The sequence below is a fragment of the Stegostoma tigrinum genome, chromosome 5, assembly GCF_030684315.1.
Source record: "Stegostoma tigrinum isolate sSteTig4 chromosome 5, sSteTig4.hap1, whole genome shotgun sequence".
In the NCBI taxonomy this organism is placed as follows: domain Eukaryota; kingdom Metazoa; phylum Chordata; class Chondrichthyes; order Orectolobiformes; family Stegostomatidae; genus Stegostoma; species Stegostoma tigrinum.
This window is the reverse complement of record NC_081358.1, coordinates 50,734,637-50,759,635: the sequence shown is the minus strand read 5'-3', so window position 1 is coordinate 50,759,635 and position 24,999 is coordinate 50,734,637. Positions and strand designations below refer to the sequence as shown.

Below are 24,999 nucleotides of genomic sequence, written 5' to 3'. Positions count from 1 at the left end.
TTATGGCCCCTTCTTGATGTCCAAATTCCCTGCTTGAGTTCTTTCCTCCTTTCTTTATATTCCGAACATGACCTGTCCACTTTTAGGCTCTTAAACCTTACATATGCTTCTTTTTCCCTTTGACTAAGCTCAAAACCTCCCTCATTATCCAAAAGTCCCTTACCTTGCGATCAGAGATAATGGGAACTGCAGATGCTGGAGAATCCAAGATAACAAAGTGTGGAGCTGGATGAACACAGCAGGCCAAGCAGCATCTCCGGAGCACAAAAGCTGACATTTCGGGCCTAGACCCTTCTTCAGAGAGGGGGATGGGGAGAGGGTTCTGGAATAAATAGGGAGAGAGGGAGAGGCGGACTTAAGATGGAGAGAGGACAGTATGGTGGGGAGGTAGGGAGGGGATAGGCCAGGTCAGGGAAGACGGACAGGTTGAGGAGGTGGGATGAGGTTAGTAGGTAGGAAATGGAGGTCAGCTTGAGATGGGAGGAAGGGATGGGTGGGAGGAAGAACAGGTTAGGGAGGCAGAGACAGGCTGGGCTGGTTGTGTGCTGCAGTGGGGGGAGGGGACGAACTGGGCTGGTTGTGGGATGCGGTGGGGGAAGGGGAGATTTTGAAGCTGGTGAAGTCCACACTGATATCATTGGGCTTTAGGGTTCCCAAGCGGAATATGAGTTGCTGTTCCTGCAACCTTCACCTGGGACATCTCCAACACATCCCTCACCTTCCTGGACCCCTCAGTCTCCATTTCAGGCAACCAGCTAGTTATTGATGTCCATTTCAAACCCACCGACTCCCACCCACCCTCCTGCAAAAATTCCATCCCCAATTCCTCCGCCTCCGCCGCATCTGCTCCCAGGATGAGGCATTCCACTCCCGCACATCCCAGATGTCCAAGTTCTTCAAGGACCACAATTTTCCCCCTGCAGTGGTCGAGAACGCCCTTGACCACGTCTCCCGCATTTCCTGCAACACATCCCTCACACCCCGCCCCCGCCACAACCGCCCAAAGAGGATCCCCCTCGTTCTCACACACCACCCCACCAACCTCCGGATACAACGCATCATATCCTCCGACACTTCCGCCATCTACAATCCGACCCCACCACCCAAGACATTTTTCCATCCCCACCCTTGTCAGCCTTCCGGAGAGCCCACTCTCTCGGTGACTCCCTTGTTCGCTCCACACTCCCCTCCAACCCCACCACACCCGGCACCTTCCCCTGCAACCACAGGAAGTGCTACACTTGCCTCCACACCACCTCCCTCACCCCCATCCCAGGCCCCAAGATGACTTTCCATATTAAGCAGAGGTTCACCTGCACATCTGCCAATGTGGTATACTGTATCCATTGTACCCGGTGTGGCTTCCTCTACATTGGGGGAACTAAGTGGAGGCTTGGGGACCGCTTAGCAGAACATCTCCACTCGGTTAGCAATAAACAACTGCACCTCCCAGTCGCGAATCATTTTAACTCCCCCTCCCATTCTTTAGATGACATGTCCATCGTCGGCCTCCTGCAGTGCCACAATGATGCCACCCGAAGGTTGCAGGAACAGCAACTCATATTCCGCTTGGGAACCCTGCAGCTCAATGGTATCAATGTGGACTTCACCAGCTTCAAAATCTCCCCTTCCCCCACCGCATCCCACAACCAGCCCAGCTCATCCCCTCCCCCCCACTGCATCCCAAAACCAGCCCAGCCTGTCTCTGCCTCCCTAACCTGTTCTTCCTCTCACCCATTCCTTCCTCCCATCTCAAGCCGCACCTCCATTTCCTACCTACTAACCTCATCCCTCCTCCTCGACCTGTCCGTCTTTCCTGGACTGACCTATCCCCTCCCTACCTCCCCACCTATACTCTCATCTCCACCTATCTTCTTTTCTCTCCATTTTCGGTCTGCCTCTCCCTCTCGCCCTATTTATTCCAGAACCCTCTCCCCATCCCCCTCTCTGGTGAAGGGTCTAGGCCCGAAACGTCAGCTTTTGTGCTCCTGAGGTGCTGCTTGGCCTGCTGTGTTCATCCAGCTCCACACTTTGTTACCTTGCTATCCTTGTTTCTCCTACTTATTGGAACATACTGATCCCAAACTCTAATCAGCAGGTCTTTAAACAGCTTCCATATGACAAATGTGCCCTTACTGCAAGACAGTTCCTCCTCCCAATTAACACTCCCCAGCTCCTGCCTAACACTGATGTCCCAATTTAATACCTTCTTGCAAGTTTCTGACATATCCTCATTCATAGCTATCTTAAAACTTAGAGTTATGATCACAGTTTCCACAATGCTCTCCCACAGAGAGGCCAGTCACTGGCCAGACACACCAGCCAATCCAAAGTTCAGTATGGTTCCTCCTGTAGTGGGACTTGCCACATACTGTTTCAAGAAATCCATTTGGATGCACTTAACAACTTATACCCTGTCTATAAGTTTCTTGCTCTAAGCGAGTCCCAGTCAATATTAGACAAGTTAAGGTCACCCACTATGACAACCGTGTTGTTATTGCATCTTTTCATAATCTGCCTACATGTTTCTTTCTCAGAGTCTTGGCTGTTGGTCACCTATTGCATAATCCTAACAGTGATTGCACCCATCTTATTTTTGAGCTCTATCCATATTGCCTCAGTGGATGATCCCTCTATGTCCTCTCTGAGTGCAGATGTGACATACTCCTTGATTAGTAATGCAGTTCCTCCACCTCTTTTACCTACCCCTCTCTCGTCTAAAACAACAAAACCCTGGAAAGCTGAGCGTCGTTCCTGCCCCCCTCTCAACCAAGTCTCTGAAATGACCACACTATCATAGGCCACAATATCATTGTCCAATGTACTGATCCAGGTTCTAAGCTCATCTGCCTTACCTGTAGTACTCCTTGCATTGAAATAAACGCACTTGGGACAAATAGTAGAATCTTGTTCATTTACCTGTTTCTGCCTGTCCCCCCTTTCTGACTTACTAGTCCTAATATTTACCTTGCCCTCAATCCCTCCATTTGCTGACCTGCTGCTCTGGCTCCCAGCCGCCTGCCACTCTAGTTTAAATCCTCCTGATTGGCACTAGCAAACCTCCGTGCGAGGATATTCGTTTTCCTCCAGTTTATGTGCAACCCCCATCCCTCTTGTACTGGTCACCCTGACCCTTGCACCAGCTCCTTAGCCATGCATTCATGTGACCTGTTTTTCTATTCATTGCCTCACTAACATGTGGCAAAGGTAGTAACCCAAAGATTACAACCTTTGCGATCCTACCTTTCACCCTGTCTCCTAACTCCCTGTATTAACTCCGCAGGACCTCATCACTCTTCCTACCAATGTCATTGATACCAATGTGTGCAACAGCTTTTGGCTGCTTACTCTCTCCCTTAAGAAAATCATGCAACAACCCGGAGACATCCTTGTCCCTGGCACCAGGGAGGCAACACACCATCCTGGAGTCTCAAATGCAGCCACAAAAGCACCTGTCTTTCCCCCAGCTAGCAAGTCTCCTACCTCTATTGTTTACTTGAACTTTGCGCAACCATGCTCTACAGCAGAGCCAGTTGTGGTGTCACAGGCCTGGTTGCAGCTGTCATGCTCCCCTGAGAGGCTATTCCCCCAACAGTATCCAAAACAGTGTTTCAATTAAAGAAGACAATAGCCGCAAGAGACTCCTGCGCTACCTGCCTACCTCTTCTGCTGGCCACCCATCAACCTGACTAAGACTGTGACCACCTCCCTGCAACTAGTGTTTACCACTCTGCCTCCTGTATGCTCCTCAGTTTGTCCAGCTGCCACTCCAAATCAATGGCACAGTCGTCAGGGACACTAAATTGCTCCTTGATTCCCCCGTATCTGGCAGGATGTGCAAACCACTGTCCTAGCTGCTATCTCTGCCCCTTTACACTAAGAAAGATAAAAGAATCTTACCTTACCTTTACCTTGCTTGTTTTTCTTATACCAATTAAAGAATTTGCTTGAAGGCAATTCTGAACCAGTTAAAGATAATATTATGGAAAACTACTTTTTCCAACTTAAATAGCCCGGACAAATGCATCCCTTAAGACACTTTGTTATGAGAGCTATTATATTGCTGATCTTGAATGTAAGTGCCAGCTAAGGAATTCTTGCCTGAAATAACAAGATCTCCAGAGCACTTCCTGCACACTTCTGGATAGCCCTTCTAGCAACAGAAAGTCTCATCAGTTACCAATGTGAAAGACTAGAAGCAAAATAGACTCCACACGGAACCAAGAGTATGCTGGCTTAACATGTATAGAAGCCTAGAATGATACCACACAGAGGGGAGTGATCTAGTCCGTTAAGCCTATGCTGGCTCTTTGGTGGAGCTATGCAATAAACCCATTCCCCCATTCTTTCCCTGTAGCCCTGCAAAGTGTTCTTTTTGTGCATGTTTCTAATTTCCTATAAAAGAAGTTACTACAGCAAACATTTTATTAGCCAACACCCATGGGACCTTGAAACTACAGAAGTCTTCACAATTAATGTAAAAACACACTAAGTAATGGAAATATAATGCAGGGATACACATCACTTTTATGCTTTACCTACAGCATAAATCACTTAAATGATAATGCAACTTGGCCTTAAATAAAACTTTTTGGCAGAGAGCCTTTTCACTCACAACCTCAACTGACTACTCAGACATAGAGGAGACCATGATAGTACAATAAACTTGCGTATTTCACGTATATAACTTTTTATCAAGAGTGCTGGCTCATAAGGTGCCAGTTAAAATAAAGATTGCTGTACTAAATATGTTTGCAAAACCTTTCAGGGCAGGACATTATAGATTTCAGCAGTTAACTATTTAGAAGCAGTACCCTTGTTCTGCCCTTGGTTCTTTTGCCGTTACCTTAAATCTGTCCCCTCTAGTTATTGACCCTTTTGTCACGGAAAACAATTTCTCCATATTTACGCATCAAAGATATTCATGATTATGGACACATTGTTCAGTCTTGGAGCAAAGAAGATTGAAAGCAAACCCAGCTTCTCTTCAATGTTCTTACAATCCTGGATCCCAAGTGAAATTTCAGTAAATATGTTGCCTAAGGCCTTCACATCCTCCCTTAAAGGCTTATACACACAGTTATATACAATACTTCAGCTAAGCCTAACAGGTTTTATAAAGATTTAGAATTATCTTCTGACTTTTGTAATCCATGTGTCTTTCATGAAGCCTTTTTAAGCAGCCTTCTCAACTTGTCCTGCTGCCTTCAAATTTACATAATATGAACTCCATGTTTGTATTTAGTTTAATTTGCCTCCTGCTGTCTCTCTGTTAACTTTTATCTGTAATGTGGATACCAGTTGGCAGTCTTTCTATGTCCTTTTCTGTTTTCTCATTGTTTACTACATTTCCAAGTTTCTTGTCAGCTGCATATTTTGAAATGATGCACTGCTTTAAAATAGTCTTAAAGGGTAGCGGTCTTGAGAGCAGATATCAAGGTGGATGATAAGACTTAGATGAATACAGCAGGCCAACCTGCATCAGAGGAGCAGGAAGGCTGACATTTTGGGCCTAGACCCTTCTTCAGAAATGGGGGAGGAGAAGGGGATTCTAAAATAAATAGGGAGAGGGGGGAGGTGTATAGAAGATGGATAGAGGAGAAGATAGATGGAGAAGAGACAGACAGGTCAAAGAGGTGGGGATGGAGCCAGTAAAGGTGAGTGTAGGTGGCAAGTTAGCAGGGAGATAGGTCAGTCCAGGGAGGATGGACAGGTCAAGGGGGCGGGATGTGGTTAGTAGGTAGGGGCTTTAGGTGGGAGGAAGGACAGGTGAGGGAGGCGAGGACAAGTTGGACTGGTTTTGGGATGCGTTGGGGGAGGGGAGATTTAGCAGCTTTTTTCCTTCCTCCCACCTCAGATTCTCCAGCATCTGCAGTTGCTACTATCTCTGGTCTTGAGAGCTTGTTTGTGGAGAAGGCTGAGCAGACTAGATGGTTTACTCCTGTTCCCATTTTGTATGTTGCTATATTCTTTAAACTGCTCAAGGTCTTCTTCAGCAGTACTTGCCTAACCCATGATATCCACCACCTAAAAGAATAGGGCAACATAAGGATGGGAACACCACCAAGTGAAAGTTCCTGTCTAAACACCACACCATCCTGACTTGAAGTTATATCACTGTTTCTTCACTGTTGTTGGGTCAAAATGCTGGAACTGCTGATAGCACAGCAGACATATATCCATGAACTGCAGCAGTTTTCAAGAAGGTAGCTCAGCACCAACTTCTCAAAGTTAATTGGTGCTGAGCAGTGAATGCTGGTATAGCCTGTGACACTGGCATTCTGTCAACAATTTGTTGAAAAGTAATGAGATCAAAACTCGGCGTGCTACTTCAGATGTGGACAGATACTGTGCCTTGTACAGCTGCAGCAAAATTTCCCTAATCTTGTATTCCATTCCCATCACTCCCAATACTAACATTCTGCTTGCTCCCCGAATTGCTTGCTAATGGTTTGTGATTAGTGTACCAAGACACCCACATCCACGTAATTCTGAGTTCTGCAGTATGCCTCCATTTATTTATTTCTTGCTTTTCTAATCTTCCTTTTAAAGTGGATAAGTTCACATTTTCCCACTCTTTATTCCAAATACCAAACATTTCCCACCTCTATTTTACATTCCTTTTCAAGCTACCTTCATAATTTATTTTTTGCGTAGTTCATGCCTGTAGCAATCCAGATATTTGGCTTCTGGGTTACTGATATAGATTGTAAGTTGTTGAAGCTTCAACACTGATCCTTGTGACTGTCTTCAATTATAGTTTGCCAAGCAGTAAAAGACTCCTTTATCACCTCTGTTTGCTTCCTCTTGGCTAAATGATCTTCTATCTATGGTAATATGTTACAGATCACAGAATAGTGTATAGTGTAAGGTAACCTTTTAACGTGGCATCTTATCAAATGCCTTTTGGAAATTGGTTTTTAAAATTCTGTTCATTCACAGGATGATTATCACATTTATTGCCCATTCCTAAGTTTTGTTTCTTTCAGTTCCTGCAGTATAGCTATTGCTGACTATGGTAGTATTTATTACCAACTATAATTATTCTGGAAAAAGTGCTGCTGAGCTATCAACTTGAATTGCTGAAATCCTTAGGGTGAAGGCACATTTGTGATGCTGGAAGGGACTTCCAGGATTTTGACCCAGTGACAGTGTTGGAACTGTGATTTAGTTCCAAGTCAGGGTGGTGTGTAACCTGGAAGGAAGCCTTCAGCTGGTCATATTTCGGGCGTCTTGTCCTTCAGTGTGTTAAAGGATATGGGTTTAGTGCTGTCGAATTGAGCTTCCTGAGTTATGCTGTGTAGCTTATAGATTGTATACTCACCTGCCAATAAGTGCTGAGGTTATAGAGAATGAATGTCAAAGATGGTGGAATGGGTGCCAGTTGATGTTGCTACTGAATAAGTCAGATTCCAGAATGCAATTTTGGCTTTGTAGATCACATAATGCGGTGATTGTTCACTGAAACTCGTACACGTAAGGCAGCAGATTATCTTTAAGAGTCAAACCAAAGTTTAGTTAGGAAAACAAAAACAAAATAAAACTCAACAAGCTATCTAAATATAGAACACAGTTTGAAAGATCTTAAAATGCTCATTGAGACAAACTCTCATTATTTCTTAATGCTATCACTTTACAATGAGCCAGATTCCAAAAAATCACCCTTTGATATCAAATCTTTAGGTTTAATTTAACTGTATCTCAATACAACATAAGAACTAGGAGCAGGTGTATGCTATTCAGCCCTTTGAGCCTGCTCTACCATTTGATATGATCATGGCTGATCTGTTTTAAACCTCAACTCCACTTTCATGCCCACTGTCCATAACCTTTCAACCAGTAGTCTACCTCCTCAAATTTATTCAGTGTCCCAGTATCCACTGCACTCTGGAGTAGTGAATTCCACAGATTCACGACTCTTTGAGAGAAGTAATTTCTCCTCATCTCTGCTACACTTTATTCTAAAAATATGATCTCTCATTCTAGCTCTCCCCACGTGAGGAAAAATTCTTTCTGTGTCTACTTTGTTAGTCCCCTTTAGCATCTTATATTTCTCAACTAGATCTCATCTCATTCTTCTAAACTCCAGAGAGTATAAGCCTAAACTGCTCAATCTCTCTTCATAAGACCAAAATAGATTCACCTAACCTGTCCATAGCTGTTTGTAAATTTCTTATTTCTTTATTGGGTGCACTGTGGCTCAGTGGTTAACACTGCTGCTCAGCCTCACAGCACCAGGGACATGAATTTGATTCCAGTCTTGGGTGACCATCTGTGTGGAGTTTGCACATTCTCCCTGACCCTGCAAAGGTTTCTTCTGGGTGCTCTGGTTTCGTCCATAGTCCAAAGATATGCAGGTTAAATGGATTGGCCATGCTAAGTTGCCCGTAGTGTCCAGCAATGTGGTGGCTAGCATTGGCAAATGCTGGGTTACAGGCAGGTCTGGCTGGGATGCTCTTCAGAGGGTCAATGTGGACTCGAAAGACTGAATAGCCTGCTTTCACATTGTAGGGATTCTATGAAGACAAACCCCTCATCTGTGGAATCAAATCTCGTGAACTTTCTCTGAACTGCCACTAAGACAACTACATACCTCCTCAAGTAATGGGACCAAAATTGTATGCAAAACTCTGGGTCCAGTCTCCCTAATGCCTTGCGTCACTTTCCTATTTTATCATCTCTTCCTTCAGCAATAAATACCAAAATTCTATTTGCCTTCTTTTATTACTTGCTGTTTCTGTATACTAATTTTCTGCAAATCATGCCCAGGACCGTTCAGATTTCTCCGATTGAAGTACTCTGAAGCTCTATCCATTTAGTTAATAAGTTGCCTTTACTATTCCTCCAGAGAAGATGGATAATCTCTTACTTATCTACATTATACTTCATCAGCCAATTTTGGCCCATTCACCTAACTAACCAGCATGGTTGGCGGTGATTATAGGGTATGAGCTATATGGACAGGCTAGAAAAATTAAAGTTGTTTTCTCTGGAGTGGCAGAGGCTGAGGAGAGGCTTGATTGACGTCTATAAAATTATGAGATGGATAGATAGGGTTAGCAGTCAGAATCTTCTTCACAGAGTTGAAATGCCTAGTACCAGGGGCATGCATTTAAGGTGAGAAGGTGAAAGTTCAAAGGTGATGTGAGGGGCAAGTCTTTTACACAGAGTAGACAGTGTCTGGAACACATTGCCATGGTTGGTGGTGCAGGCAGATACAATTGGGGCTTTTAAATAAGCACATGAATACGCAAGGAACGGATATGGACCAAGGGCAGGCAGAAAGGATGACTTTAATTTGGCTTCATGTTTGGCACAACATTGTGGGCCAGATAGTGTTGTACTATTCTATGTTCTGTCCATATCCATTTTAAAGTTTTTTATTTCTTCTTTTCACCTTACTTTGCAGTGTCATTCAGCTTTGGCGATAGTACTTTTACCGCCTCATCCAAGTCACTAATATAGATTAGAAGTAGTTGGGACCTGAGGATAGAACCCTGTGGCATACACTAGTTAGAACTTACCAACCGGAAAAAGACACATCTTTGCTTTCGGTTAGTTAACCTATCCTCTTTCCAACCTAATAAATGACCCCTAACCCTATATGATCTAACCTTGTGTTTTAATGTTTTGTGTGGCACCTTATCAAATGTCTTCTGGAAGTCCCTATTTGCTACATCTACAGGATCCCTGTTATCTGTGTTGCTTGTTACATATTCAAAGCATCTATAGCCAATTAGTCAAATATGATTTATCCTCCATAAAAGCATGCTGACTGTGATGAATTGTATAACCAATTAGTCAAATATGATTTATCCTCCATAAAAGCATGCTGACTGTGATGAATTGTATTTTGACTTTCCAAATGTTCTGTTATTACTTCCTTAATAGTGGATCCTAAAATTCCCCTATGATGCATGATAAATTAACTGGTCTGCTTCCACCCTTTTCGAATACTGGTGGTATTTTGGCGTTTTGTTTTAATCCTGTATCCAGGGAATTTTGGAATGTTAAAACCAATGGATCCATTACCATTGCTGCCACCCTGTGATGTTGGCTATCAGTTCCCTGGAGACTTATATGCCTTCAATCTTAATAGTTTTCATAGTACTTTTATCTTTACTGGTTGTTATTGTTCAAATGCCCTTCCTTGCTGTAACCTCTGCATTACCTGTTACTGTTGGAGTGGTATTAATGTCCTCCAGCTGAAAACTGAAGCAAAATATTAGTTTAGTGACTCAGCAATTTTTGTGTTTCCCACTATTAATGAATTCAACCCAGAGAAGTGTGAAGTGATTCATTCTGTAAGGTCGAATTTGAATGCAGAATACAGGGTTATTGGCAAGATCCTTGGCAGTGTAGAGGAACAGACGGGTCTTGGGGCCCACATCCATAGATCCCTCAAAGTTGCTACCCAAGTTGGTAGGGTTGTTAAGAAGGCATGTGGTGTGTTGGCTTTCATTGGCAGGGGAATTGAGTATAAGAGCCGCGAGGTTATGCTACAGCTCTATAAAACCCTGGTTAGATCACACTTGTCATATTGTGTTCAGTTTGATTATCTCGTTATAGGAACAATGTGGAAGTTTTAGAGAGGGTGCAGAGGAGATTTACCAGGATGCTGCCTGGACTGGAGGGCAGGTCTTATAAGGAAAGGTTGAGGGAGCTAGGGCTTTTCTTGTTGGAACAAAGAAGGATGAGAGGTGACTTGATAGAGGTGTACAAGATGATGAGAGGCAAAGATAGAGTGGATACCCAGAGACTTTTTCGCACGACGGAAATGACTATTACGAGGGGGCATAATTTTAAGGTGATTTGAGGAAGGTATAGGGGAGAGGTCAGATCTCGGTTCTTTACACAGTGGCGGGTGTGTGGAATTTGCTGCTGGTGTTGGTAGTGGATACTTTAGGGACATTCAAGCGACCCTTGTTTAGGCACATGGATGATAGTAAAATTAGGGTATGCAGGGTAGTTTGGTATTAATGTAAGATAATAGGTCGACACAACATAGTTCTGAAGGGCCAATACTTTGCAGTACCGTTCTATGTTCTATTAATTTGCCAGTCTCAGCTTGCAAGAGAGCAATATCTACTTGAGCTACTGTCCTTCCTTTTATATACTTGTAAAAGCTTTTGCTATCCATTTTTATATTTCGCATGAGTTTTCTTTCATAATTTATCTTCATTCCTTTTACAACTTTTTTTCAAATACCCCTTTGGGAAAATTTTAAAGATCAACTATCTTCTGGCCTGCCATTTGCCTTTGCGAGTATGCATTTTTAAAAATCTTTGTTATCTTTAAGTTTCTTGCTGAGCGTGGATTTCTTTTCTTCTATTACGAACTTTCTTCCTTTCTGGAATGTATATCTGCCCTGTGAACTGCAAAGTTATCTATCATGAATGTTCGTAGAACTGAAAACTTAGACTTCCTCAGTCTATTTTGGTAATTGAACTTTCCCTAAAAACTGACCTGTCTTATTTTCTAGCAAAGAAGCCATAATTGCTTCTGACCCCAGTCAATGTCCTCCAAAAACTGTCCTAAAGGTTTTCAATCCTTCAGTTTTCTAAGTTAAAAATCAGCCCTTGACTGTGCTGAAGAGCAAGCTAATGCCGTCAGTATTTACATTCCCTATCGTAAATCCCACAGTGTAAATAAACAATCCTCTACTAACATCCCTGGAGCTTTCAGTCACATGCTGTCTGATACATAGTAAATTGGGTCACCATTCCAGAATGTACTCTCTGATCTTGGTTTGTTTAAACTCCTCATAGATGTAACCAACACCCATGTGCCACTAGTTTGAAATCCAAACTCTTAAACAGTGATATTTTATATTGTATATATTGCACGCTTTTAATCACTGTTGGGTGGACACTGTATCCTGGATGGTGTCAAACTTCTTGTTTTTTTGGAGCAGCACCCATTCAGGCAAGTGGAGAGAATTCCATCTTGACTTGTGCTTTGTAGTTGGTGGACAGGCATTGGAGAGAGACGAGGTGAATTACAACAAACTTCCTAACCTCTGACATGATTTTGTAGCCACAGCATTTATATGGATAATCCACTTCGGCTTCTGGGCAGTGGTAATCCCTAGAGTAATGTTAGGGGTAATAAAGTGTGAAACTGGTTGAACACAGCAGGCCAAGCAGCATCTCAGGAGCACCAAAGCTGACGTTTCGGGCCTAGACCCTTCTTCAGAGAGGGGGATAGGGTGTGCGTTCTGAAATAAATAGGGAGAGAGGGGGAGGTGGACCGAAGATGGAGAGAAAAGAAGATAGGTGGAGAGGAGAGTACAGGTGGGGAGATAGGGAGGGGACAGGCCAGTCCAGGGAGGACGGACAGGTCAAGGAGGCGGGACGAGGCCAGCAGGCAGGAAATGGAGGTGTGGCCTGAGGTGGGAGGAGGGGACAGGCGAGACGAAGAACAGGCCAGGGAGGTGGGGACAAGCCGGGCCATGCCCGGGTCGCAGTGGGGGGAGGGGACGAGCCGGGCTGGTTTTGGGATGCAGTGGGGGAAGGGGAGATTTTGAAGCGTGTGAAGTCCACATTGATACCATTGGGCTGCAGGGTTCCCAAGTGGAATATGAGTTGCTGTTCCTGCAACCTTCGGGTGGCATCATTGTGACACTGCAGGAGGCCCATGATGGACATGTCGTCTAAGAAATGGGAGGGGGAGTTAAAATGGTTCGCGACTGGGAGGTGCAGTTGTTTATTGCGAACCAAGCAGAGGTGTTCTGCAAAGCGGTCCCCAAGCCTCCGCTTGGTTTCCCCAATGTAGAGGTAGCCACACCGGGTACAGTGGATACAGTATATCACATTGGCAGATGTGCAGGTGAACATCTGCTTAATATGGAAAGTCATCTTGGGGCCTGGAATGGGGGTGAGGGAGGTGGTGTGGGGGCAAGTGTAGCACTTCCTGCAGTTGCAGGAGAAGGTGCCGGGTGTGGTGGGGTTGGAGGGCAGAGTGGAGCGGACAAGGGAGTCCCGGAGAGAGTGGTCTCTCCGGAAGGCTGACAAGGGTGGGGATGGAAAAATGTCTTGAGTGGTGGGGTTGGATTGTAGATGGCGGAAGTGTAGGAGGATGATGCATTGTATCCGGAGGCTAGTGGGGTAGTATGTGAGGACGAGGGGGATCCTCTTAGGGCGGTTGTTGCTGAGGCAGGGTGTGAGGGATGTGTTGCGGGAAAAGAGGGCGACCCGGTCAAGGGCATTCTCGACCACTGCTTGGGGGGAGGTTTGCGGACCAGCCCAGCTCCTCCCCTCCCCCCACTGCATCCCAAAACCAGCCCAACCTCGCCCCGCCTTCCCGGACCGACCCATCCCCTCCCCACCTCCCCACCCACACTCTCCTCTCCACCCATCCCCCCCTCCCATCCTCGGTCCGCCTCCCCCTCCCTCCCCATCCATCCCAGAACCCACTCCCCATCCCCCTCTCCGATGAAGGGTCCAGGCCTGAAACGTCAGCCCCTGCGCTCCTGGATGCTCCCCAGGGGCCTGACATTGACTGTGTAAGTCATGTCCTGTTTTGACCAACCGAAATGCAACATCTTATGTTTACGCAAATTAAGCTCCACCTGTCATTCCACGGGCTCCAATGTTAGGGGATTCAGTGGTGCTATTGCCATTGAATGTCAGAAGGTGACGGTTAAATGGCTAGTTTTGTTTTGAAAATTTTATTGCCTGTCAGTGTGGAACACATGTTACTTGCCATTAATCACAATATATATAACGTGGTATAATTGTTGTAGGCATAGATAGGCACCTGGCAGAATGATTTCACTGCTGTAACTGAAAGAACTTACAGACTAGTGACTTAAAGGCAAAATGGCAGCTCAACATGCCTGGATATAGAACTTTTGGTACTTTCTGTTGTAAAATAAAATAAAAGACTTCCAATTTGAATGTGATAAGTAACAACTCTAAATTACATTGCAGGCCTCAATTCACCTGTCAATAGTTGAATGTTAATGCAAAGGTAAGTAAGCTACACAGCAAATGCCAAGGAAGGTTAATTACTTAAAAATGTTTTAAGTGGTGTAATTGCATTACAGACCCTCCCGTGCCCTTCTGTAGAAGCTATTGGCTCAAACAGTCAACATTCCTTGTTTGTATTTGATCACCACAGAAGTGGAAGATAAACTATGCCACAGTGCATCCTAAGTAGTGAATGTGAGTTGACAGACTCAATAACTGAAAACAAACATACACATTCATCGTTACATCTGCAATATACAGGCATAGAAATACTCATCAGACATGTTCATCAAAGATTGTGGGGAAGAAAGAAAATCTCAAATATCTCTGCCCAATTGTGATAGTGTTATTGCTTTTGCTCCAAGAGGTCCTCCTCCCCCTCATTTGTAACTTCCTAAAACCATTTCTTATTTCCTTTTTTGGTTGCTTCAGTCATCTTTTCTCATTCTGCATTCTCTTCACACGTTAACTCAGTGTCTCCAATTACACTTCTGTGTGTTCACTGGCTAGGTCCAATTATTAAGTGTGCATTTGCTAACCGCTGCTGCCTTTGATCTTGACTTCTTATGCAATGTCTCAAGGTGGCAAAAGTCGCATAAGGAAAATAAGTAATATCAACATTCTAATCTTAAAACGCTTGTAGTTGCTGCTATGAGAATGTTATTCCATCTAATTTTTGTTTTGTTCATTCGCAGGATGTAGACATTGCTGACTGCATAAGCATTATTGCTTACTCCTAATTGTCTTTCAACTGAGTTTGCTAGGCCGTTTCACAGGGCAACTGAGAGTCTGGAGTTTTATGTAGGCCAGGCAGTTAAGGAAAGTTACCTTCCGTAAGGGCACTAATAAACCGGATGGATATTTACTACAATAGACAAAAGTTACATGGTTACTTACTGAACTAAATTTTAATTCTGGATTTTGTTTTTATTGAATTCAGATTTTACCACCTGCCATGGTGGAATTTGAGCATTTATATGGGTACTCTGGATTACTAGTTTAGTGAAATTATCAGAATAGTGCCATCTCCTTTAATGCTGTTAATTTATAGCATGCTGCTTAACCATCATTTTTAAGTATATTAGTTAACATTCACCTCAGGGTGGCACTCCAGAAGTGAATTTGCCAAAGAATGTTAAACATTCTGCTCTAGCAATTCTCCTGCACTCCCCTCAGGATAGTAGAAATCATTTTTGTGTGTGTACCCCCACTATTTGCCTTTTTGGTAATGTAAAATAGTTCACTTCTGATGCCTTCTGTGTCTCTCTGATGCATTGCCCTGACTCAAAAGCCTTTTAACCCCAACATTCCCTAAATGGCTGTGCCAGCATCTGGATCATTGATTGCTTTGTTGTCCTTGTTTATTTGCTTGCTCAGTTTCTGGCCCGCCAGTACTGTGGTCCTTTAATTGTTTCTGCTCCCCACCCTCTAGTTAACCCAATAACTATGGTGAATAGAGGTAAAAACGATTTATAAGTACTTCCATCTTTTTCTCCATGCTGATGAGCTTGTCAGTCACCCCAAGAATAGCCTTAATTTTCACTTTTGCTTATTACAGCTGAATTTGCATAACTCTTGTTAATGTATTAAATTTTAATTCCATTCCCTGTCCTGTGTCGACTGCCCCAGTCTGTTTTCCTCTGTTTTCTTTGGCCCATCACAACTATATGAATTTTTAAAAACAGTGTTTTTGAATTCTATGTACAGCAAAGTATGTATGCTTCCCTTTTTTTTGTCTTTTGGCATCTCTATCACAGTTTCTAGTAGTTACTTTCCTGAACATTCCTCTGACACTTTCCCTGAGAAACAGAAAAGATAACCATTATGTTTTCATTTGAAAAATCTCTCAAGATTCTTTAAGATTCATCTTACTGATTATTTGCAGGGTAGAGGAGAAAAATCCTGAACTTTAGACACCTCTAATTAGTAGCATTTTAGCCACTGAATCAAGTCCTAATCGGAAATTTGAACATGACATCTAAACTGACATTCAAGTGTAACATTGAGCAATTTCTGTCTGTTTTAAAGTCCAGCTGTGTCATATGAAATGCTAAACCAAGGTGTTTCTGCTTTTTCACCTGGGGTTAAAATAACCCATTATACTATTTTGGAGAAGGGTAGGGCAGTTGTACCTCAATCTTTATCACAAAGGCAAATTATCTAGTGATATGAACTGAAATTCATTGTCCTTGACATTAACGCATTATTTGGCAGTGCGTGGCATCAAGGTCCTCTGGGAAATTGAATTAGTGGAAGCCAAGGGAAAACTTATTAGTTGAAGTCATATCTGACACAAAGGAAGATGCTTGTGGTCATGGAGGCCAATCATTTCAAACCCAAGGCATCACTGCACGAGTTCCTCAGGGTCGTGTGCAATGGCTAACCCTCTATAGCTGCTTCTTCCCTCCGTGAAGTGATTGAAAGTTGGGATGTTCACAGGTGATTGCACAATGTTTAACATTGTTCTCAACTCCTCAAATACTGAAGCATTCCATGTCCATATGTAGCAAGACCTTGACAACTCTGTCTTGAACTGACGAGTGACAAGTAACATTTGCGTTACAAAGTGCCTTGCACTGATCATCTCCATCAAAGGAGAATCTAACTCCCTTTAAGCCACACGTAGACCTGCCTTGGAACTATATTGCTATTACTTGACCGGCACTGCATCAGAATGCTGGAGCTCCCTTCCAGTTAGCACTGTGTATACCTACACTAAATCAACTGCAGAAGGTCAGGTAAGTTGTTCACCTCAAAGTCCTTAAGATCATTTGGGAATGGGCAATATAAATTGGCTGTGCCAACAATGCCAATATCGTATGAAAGAAGAGAAAGTATCACATTGGTGTGGACCTTGATCAGCATAGGTTTGGCATGTTTGTTACATTGCAACAGTGAGTATACTTCAACTGTATTTGTAAAGCTCATTTGGTTCTCTTGAGCCCCTGAATGTAATATGTAAATGGAAATCTGTCTTGAACCTGTCTTTTCCTTAGAATGTAAAAGAAATTTACAGTTTCTTGCTGGCCAGGCAGCTGGCCTGCCACCTATTGAGCTAATGTTATTTATTGCTAAATAGCCAGAGAAATGTGAACTAGGATGCAAAAAGAACTGAGAGAGACAGATTGCACTGAAGTTAGCAATGATAATGTTAGTTGGAGTCAAAGTAAGAAGGAATACAGGAGGGGCTAAATTGTGTTTACAGCTCATTTTGGTAAATGCATGGAACATGTATATAATCAAATAAGAATAGGAAATCATCATGGAATGGTGGTCTAAAAAGGGTAGGAGTTGGTACTATAAAATCCTGGATGCAAGATGTTCAGTAAAGATAAGCAAGGAAATAAAGGAAGTGGAGTGACAGAAGGGGAATATTACTAAATGAGAGGGTTTTGTAGAGGAGTGCAGTACAGTAACTATTTATTCAGAGCCAAGAAACAATAGAGGTAACATAACACTACTGTCCTGTAGTAGACATTTTCCTGTAGGGCACCAACTGGAAGGAAAGATGAAAAGAAAAAAAAAACAATGAATTGCAAAAATTAAATTAAAAACTGGTTATAATTAGTGATTTTGTTATTATAATTTAGGCAGGAATAATAGCGTAAATAATAGAGAGGGGAAAGAGTGCGTGAGGTGTGGTCAGGAAAAGCTTTCAGATCAGTATGTTTCAGGGCAATGAGGAAGGAGTCAATTCCTGGATCATCTTCTAGGGAATGACATGGAACAAGTAGCAAAGGGGGAATGATGATCATAATATCATGAGGTTTAGGATAGTTATGGGAAAGGTTAAAGACCAGTTCAGTAAGCAAGAGCAACACAAAGTGAGTGGCAAGATTAAAAGTAACATGTAGAGAGATGAACACAAAAAAGAAGCTCATAGATCCTTCTGATTTTGAGTATTGAGGGCATGCATTATTGTTTCTGAATACTGTGAAGCTGTTTCTCTAAGTTACAGGCTTAAATTCCAAATATATCACTGTAATGTATATTTTCTTATGAAAGTTAATGTAAAAGCCATCTCCATTACTTTTGGCCTAAAAGAACATTTTGTGTATCGCATGTAAAGGTTGACACGAAGTTTACGGGAATGAATCCATGTTATGGTACTTATTTGTTGGTAATTAATACTGTTCATGAAGTTAAAGGTATGCATGAAAACTTTTAGATTTTCCCTGCACTAGTTCAAGCAGCAGTTTCTTAGCCACTGGACAGATTGATGTATGTCACATGATCTATCACACTGTCTTAGAAAGAACATAGGGTACACAGCTCAGTTTATACTGGAGAAAACTGGATTGCCGAGCATTGGTGATAACAAGGTATAGAGCTGGATGAACGCAGGCCAAGCAGCATCAAAGGAGCAGAAAAACTGACCTTTCAGGTTTAGACCCTTCTTCAGAAATGGGGGGGGTGAAGGTGATTCTGAAATAAATAGGGAGACAGGGGGAGGCGGATAGAAGATGGATAAAGGAGAACATAGGTGGAGAGGAGACAGGTCAAAGAGGTGGGGGTGGAGCCAGTAAAGTTGAGTCTAGGTGGGGAGTTAGGGAGGAGATAAGTCAGCCCAGGGAGAACGGATAGGTCAAGGAGGTGGGATGAGGCTAGGAAACAGGAGATGGGGGTGGTGCTTGAGGTGGAAGGAGGGTATAGGTGGGAGGAAGGACAGGGTAGGGAGGTGGGTACGAACTGGGCTGGTTTTGGATTATGGTTGGGGGAGGGGATATTGTGAAGTCCACATTGATACCATTGGACTGCAGGGTTCCTCAGTGAAATATGGGGTGCTGTTCCTGCAACCTTTGGGTGGCATCGTTGTGGCACTGCAGGAGGCCCAGGATGTGCATATTGTCTGAGGAATGGGAGAGGGAGTTGAAATGGTTCGTGACTGGGAGGTTCAATTGTTTGTTACAAACCAAGCGTAGGTGTTCCACAAAGCGGTTCACAAGCCTCTGCTTGGTTTCCCCAATGTAGAGGAGGGCACATCGGGAACAATGGATTATGTCTACCACAAGTGCAGGTGAACAGCTGTTTGATGTGGAAGGTTTTCTTGGGGCCTGGGATGGAGGTGAGGGGGGAGGTGTATGGGCAAGTGTAGCACTTTCTGCAGTTGCAGGGAAAAGTGCTGGGGTGTGGGGCTTGTGGGGAGTGTGGAGTTGATGAGGGAGTCACAGAGAGAGTGGTCCCTCCGGAAAGCAAATAAGGATGGGGAGGGAAAAATGTCCTTGGTAGTTGGTCACATTGCAGATGGTGGAAGTGCTGGAGGATGATGCGTTGGATTTGGAGGTTGGTGGGGTGGTACGTGAGGACGAAGGGGATCCTGTTTTGGTTGTTATTGCGGGGAGGGGGTGTGAGGGATAAGTTTCGGGAAATGCGGGAGACGGCCGAGGGCGTTTTTGACCACTGTGGGGGCGATGTTGCGGTCCTTGGAAAACGAGGACATCGGGGATGTCCGGGAGTGGAATACTTCATCCCAGGAGTAGATGAGGCAGAGGCAAAGGAATTGGGAATAGGGGATGGCATTTTTGCAGAAAGGTGGGTGGGAGGAGGTGTATTCTAGGTAGCTGTGGGAGTTGGTGGGCTTGAAATGGATATCGGTTACCAGGTGGTTGCCAGAGATGGAAACAGAGAGATCCAGGAAGGAGAGAGAGCTATCAGAAAATGGCTCAGGTGAACTTAAGGTTGGGGTAGAAGGTGTTGATGAAGTGGATGAACTATTTGAGCTCCTTGTGGGAGCATGAGGCGGTGCCGATGCAGTCATCAATGTAATGGAAGAAAAGGGCCAGTGTAGCATCGGAAGAGGGATTCTGCTAGGTATCCTACAAAGAGGCAGACACAGCTTGGGCCCCTGTGGTATCCATGGCCACCCCCTTTGTCAGAAGTGGGCAGAATTGAAGGAGAAGTTGTTAAGGGTAAGAACTTGTTCAGCAAAGCGGTTGAGAGTGTCAGTGGAGGCCTGCGGGACAGGAAGAAGCGGAGGGCCTTTAGGCCATCTACATGGGGAATGCAAGTGTATAGGGACTGGACGTCCAAGGTAAAGATGAGGTATTGGGAACCAAGGAATCAGAAGTTTTGGAGGAGTTGGAGGGCATAGGTGGTGTCACGGACAAATGTGGGGAGTTCCTGGACCTACTGGGAGAAAATGGAGTCAAGATAGGTAGCAATAAGTTTGGTGTGGCAGGACCAGGCAGAGACAATAGGTCAACCAGGGCAGTCAGGTTTGTGGATTTTGGGCGGTGCAGGTTTGGGGAAAGATGAGGTTGGAGGCTGTGGGTGGGAGGTCACCTGCAGTGATGAGGTTGTGGCTGGTTTGGGAGATGATGTTTTGATGGTCGGGGGCAGTAGAAGGAGGTGTCAGAGAACTGGCTTCTGGCCTTGGCGATGTAGAGGCCAGAACACCATATTACAATGCTGGGCATTGGTATTATGGTCACGTTATCGCCCACAGTGCCATCTGACTCTACACCCTTAGAAGCGAAGAAAGATGGTATTTCAGAATTCAAGACCAGTGCCATTAGTGCACAAACTTCATTAAAAGCCGTAATTTAGTACTTTGTCAGAAAACAAAACAAATCACAATCTACTTCCTGAAATCAACGATAAAGTTATCCATTCATTCTCACTCTTGACACATGTTGTGGAGAGAAGAATGCCTATTGATTGGCTTGGATTGGAAATTTGGATAAAACATCAATGAGCATTGACATTACAACAAACAAGATTATTATCAAGATTAGTGAAAGTGTCTTCCTTGCAACATCAGCCTCAAAAGGCTACAGCTCACTGTAGTTCTACCTTGTATGCTGGATAGACCAAAATTAAAGCTGATGGTGCTATTTGAGGCAAAGTTCTCCCTAAAGGGAAATTTCAGAAAGATGCTTTTCTGTGACCACAAGAAAAGCAGGATGGGCGAAAGTATTTGTAATAAAGAAATCAAGTGTTGGATTTGAGACCAAAAGAACGAGGCAAAGAAGAAAGCTTAGTCATCTGGAATGTACACAATTCCCGGATGTCCGCAATAATATTAGTGATGAGAGATCAACTAACATTCCTTCTGGCAGATTTTACCAGCCACCTGTTTTTCAATCCTTGGATATGTGTATAAATAAACCACTTGAGAACAGTATCTGAAAATGTGAAACAATTAGATGCTGCAAAGTGATAAATCATTGACTAAAGATAGAAATATGCTAGCAATCTCACTAATAATATTGTGTCGATAGATCAATGATGCATGAAATGATCTTAATTCCAAGATTATCATTAGAATAATTTAACTACTTGGAACATTTGATGCATTTGGCAATAGCAAAGAAAATTACTTGTGGAATGATGTTGCCAAATTTTTTATACTACTGGTGGTAATTCGAGTAGTGATCAAAATAATTTTGAAGGATTTGTGTGAAGTGTAATATTCAATTTTATTACAGTATGTATTGTATTGTGTTGGATGAAAATGTATGTAGTTTGTAATGTTATAAAGTAAGTGTAGGAGAATTAATGTGAATTCTATATTTTTACTTTATTCCATTTTGGCAGTCTTCTTGGGCTCAAGTCAAGCATTTAAGGAGGTAGCTGGATAAACATGCAAGGGAGATAGGAGATAGGTATGTTAATGAGATTAGATGAAGAAAGTTTGAAAGCCTCATGTAACACAAATATCAAATCTGACTGGCCCATTTTTGTAATGTAAATACTGTATAATATAACACTTTTATATATAATATATATGCTTGGGATTAAATGGAGATTTGTAAAATATGACAGGAAATAAGTAGGATAAATAGAAACTGATTATCATTCTTTAAGCCATTGTAAACAGATTTAGTTTAATCTAGATTAATTTGGAAGAAGAACCAAAGGGCTGCAAGAAAACTGACTTGATTTTTCTCCGAAAGAAATGGTGCAGACTGAATTGACTACGTGGCTTCGTTCTATGCTGCACTATGCTTTTGTTTACTATAGCTTACAACAATGAAATATTTTATACTATTCCCTTTGAATTGACACATCATTATAGTAAATTGTATATGACATTTAAAAGGTTTTTTTAACCACTACGATTGAGGTCTACATCAGGTCTGTAGAGAGCACGTAGAGTTGTAGAGCTTAGAACATAGAACATAGAAAAGTACAGCACAGTACAGGCCCTTCAGCCCACAGTGTTGTGCCATGGAATAATCCTAATCCAAAAATAAAATAACCTAACCTACATTTCCCTCAATTCACTGCTGTCCATGTGCACGTCCAGCAGTCGCTTAAATGTTACTAATGACTCTGCTTCCACGACTACCACTGGCAAACTATTCCTTGCGCTCACAACTCTCTGGGTGAAGAACCTCCCTCTGACGTCTCCTCTATACTTTCCTCCTAACATCTTAAAACTATGACCCCTCATGGCAGCCAATCCTCCCCTGAGGAAAAATCGCTGGCTATCGACTTTATCCATGCCTCTCATTACCTTGTCCACCTCGATCAGGTCACCTCTCTTCCTCCTTCTCTCTAGAGAGAAAAGTCCGAGCTCAGTCAACCTCTCAACCTCTCAGTTTACTGAACAGTTATTAAACAATCTCATTTGAACCATTGATTTGCTTGTCTATAAGTGTTAGAGAATTCAGTGACGGAATGACTGAAAATATTAATTTTATTTTGTATGCTGTGCCATTGTTGAATTGAACCTAAATATAAATTTAGCAAAGAAGCTCATGGCGAATAATTGCATTGTAAACTTGTTTCTGGCAATTTCTAAGGTTGTACTTCAGCTGATATTTAATCTATTTCTAATTTTTGCAAACTTTTTTTATTTAAATTTGCACCTTTTGTCTCCTACAAATGCCTTTGCCTTTCCTGATCAAAGTCTAGGAGAGTAAGTTCCAGTTCTAATGAACATTTGCATGCAGGTTATGTTATCTGTTTCCTTTTGTTTATGTGGCAAACCTAGTCTACGTTGTTCCCCAGTCATAATTCATTGCATTAAATTTGCTGGCAGTTCTTACTCAAACATCAGTGAAATCACTGTTGTATTGAATGGCAATAAGAATTCTGAGTATGACCATGAGAGAAAAAACATAGTCATTAAAAGTTCTATTATTTGACAAAAAAATTGCTGTGGTGATATTTGAAAACAAAGTCATTGATGTGAACTCTTTAAAAGCCTAATCTGAGCTTGGATAACTAAAGTTTTAAGTTAGGCAAATGGAAGTTAAACAATAAGATCAGCATCTTGACTTCAATTTAGACTCCTGTGATAACCACACACAGGCCAGTATCCTGTCACTCAGTCAGCCTTTATTACCTGTGCAACCTGACCAGCTAGCTTAGAGCTAGTCTCTAGAGTGAGGAGACTCTCTGAATCTCCTATTTATCATTTGTCTTCCGAGACACACTAATTGGCCCAGATTAACCGCCCCAATCAGGAATCTCATACTCAACAAGATCCACCTAGCCTTTGTTCCAGTCACTATAACTCCACAGTATAAATTTCATCCAAATTTACGAGTCCTATGGGACAGATTCTACAACACTAGAGTATTCTTAGATAACAGATCTAAGTTCATCCGTCATTCCTCACTGTGTCTGATTTGTACACTGGACTTGAGCAATTTCCTTTCCTGCTATTGACCCTCATTGGTGTTGGTATTTTTTTTCCAGGGTGTTAAATGCTGTTTGTTCATTATAATCACCCTATAACCATTGATCTTTAACTTTGAATAATAGCATATTGATTAAAAGCATTTAAATAGTTACAAGTACTTTCTTGGAGAATGACCATGAAACTCGCCCTTTTTTTGCTGCACCCGGCATCGTATCATACTCCTGAAATTAATATTCTAATTTGTTTGAATTTGTTTTCCTCTTTGTGTTTGCTTTTCCAATGCGTGTGGTGTTCATTGTGAAAACCCTATTGATTTATCTTAGGATTCTCAAAGTAGACAATCGGGATACAGTATGCACCAGCTTCAAGGCAATAAGGAGTATGGCAGTGAGAAGAAGGGATATCTCATGAAGAAAAGTGATGGGTATGTATTTTTCTGTATTTTAATGAAGTGATAATGAGACTTGCTTCAAAACTAAGTTATGGTTATTCACATTAAACTACTGAAAACCTGTACAAATCTATCTAATTCAATTTAAGTTTCCAACGTTTAAGATTAAATTCAACTACAAGTAATGTAAGCAAAAATAGTTTGAAAATTATTTGACAAGGTTTTGGAATACCTCTTATGTTTTGTTAGAAACTGAAATGAGAAATTTCACCTTACCCAAAGGTATGAGCCAATAAGTTTTTAAAATTTGTTTCTTAATGTAATTTTGTAAACAAAATGGCTTTAAAATCCAATCAGCTGTGCCAAAGAATGAGTTTAAACTTCTAATTTCTCCCACATGGCACGGCGAGAGCAGAAGACAGGAAGAAATACTTAGAAATCAGATGATGAGTTATTGTGAACATTACCACCTCTTAAGGTCAGTCTCTGAAATAACTGCACAGATGCCAGTATCCTGTCACCCAAGGGCACGATGGCTTAGTGGTTAGTACTGCTGCCTCGCAACGCCAGGGACCCGAGTTCAATTCCAGCTTCAGGTGACTGTTTGCATGATGTTTGCACATTCACACCCTGTCTGCATGAGTTTCCTCTGGGTGTTCCGGTTTCCTCTCATGGTCCCAGCCTGTGCAGGTTAGGTGGATTGACAAGGGAAACTCAGGGTTATAGGAATAGGGTAGGGGCTAGAATCTGGGTAGGTTGGTGTGGATTTGTGTGGCTGAATAGTCTGTTTCTACATCGGAGGGATTCTGTGACTTAATCACCTTACGTTTAGCTTGGAGTCAGTCCCTTAAGTGAAGAGGTTCTGAATCTCCTGTTTCTATCTGTCAACCACAGCTCCCATTTGGTTCAAGTTATCAACCCCAACCAAGGCTCTCATAGCTAATAATATCCATCCGGTTCAAATTATTATATCCTTACCCCTCCAAGTCCTGTGATGTTTTCACCTAAGATTTGGTTCTTCTTACTCAGACTCTGACACGGGCAGT

At 42.7% G+C, this 24,999-nt stretch overlaps 1 protein-coding gene across 10 annotated transcripts in view; it reads left to right on the top strand.

The window, feature by feature from the left end:
* The window catches only part of LOC125451568 (arf-GAP with SH3 domain, ANK repeat and PH domain-containing protein 1-like), a 313,433-nt gene that overhangs the window by 174,878 nt on the left and 113,556 nt on the right, over positions 1–24,999 (top strand). For 6 of the 10 annotated variants that reach the window (XM_059645972.1, XM_059645968.1, XM_048528800.2 and 3 more), the window contains 2 exons: positions 23,886–23,986; positions 24,369–24,431. In XM_059645972.1, the coding sequence (XP_059501955.1) occupies positions 23,886–23,986; positions 24,369–24,431 (164 nt within the window). The remainder of the gene's footprint in view (positions 1–23,885; positions 23,987–24,368; positions 24,432–24,999) is intronic. The other 4 variants (XM_059645973.1, XM_059645970.1, XM_048528809.2 and 1 more) reach the window with 1 other exon arrangement.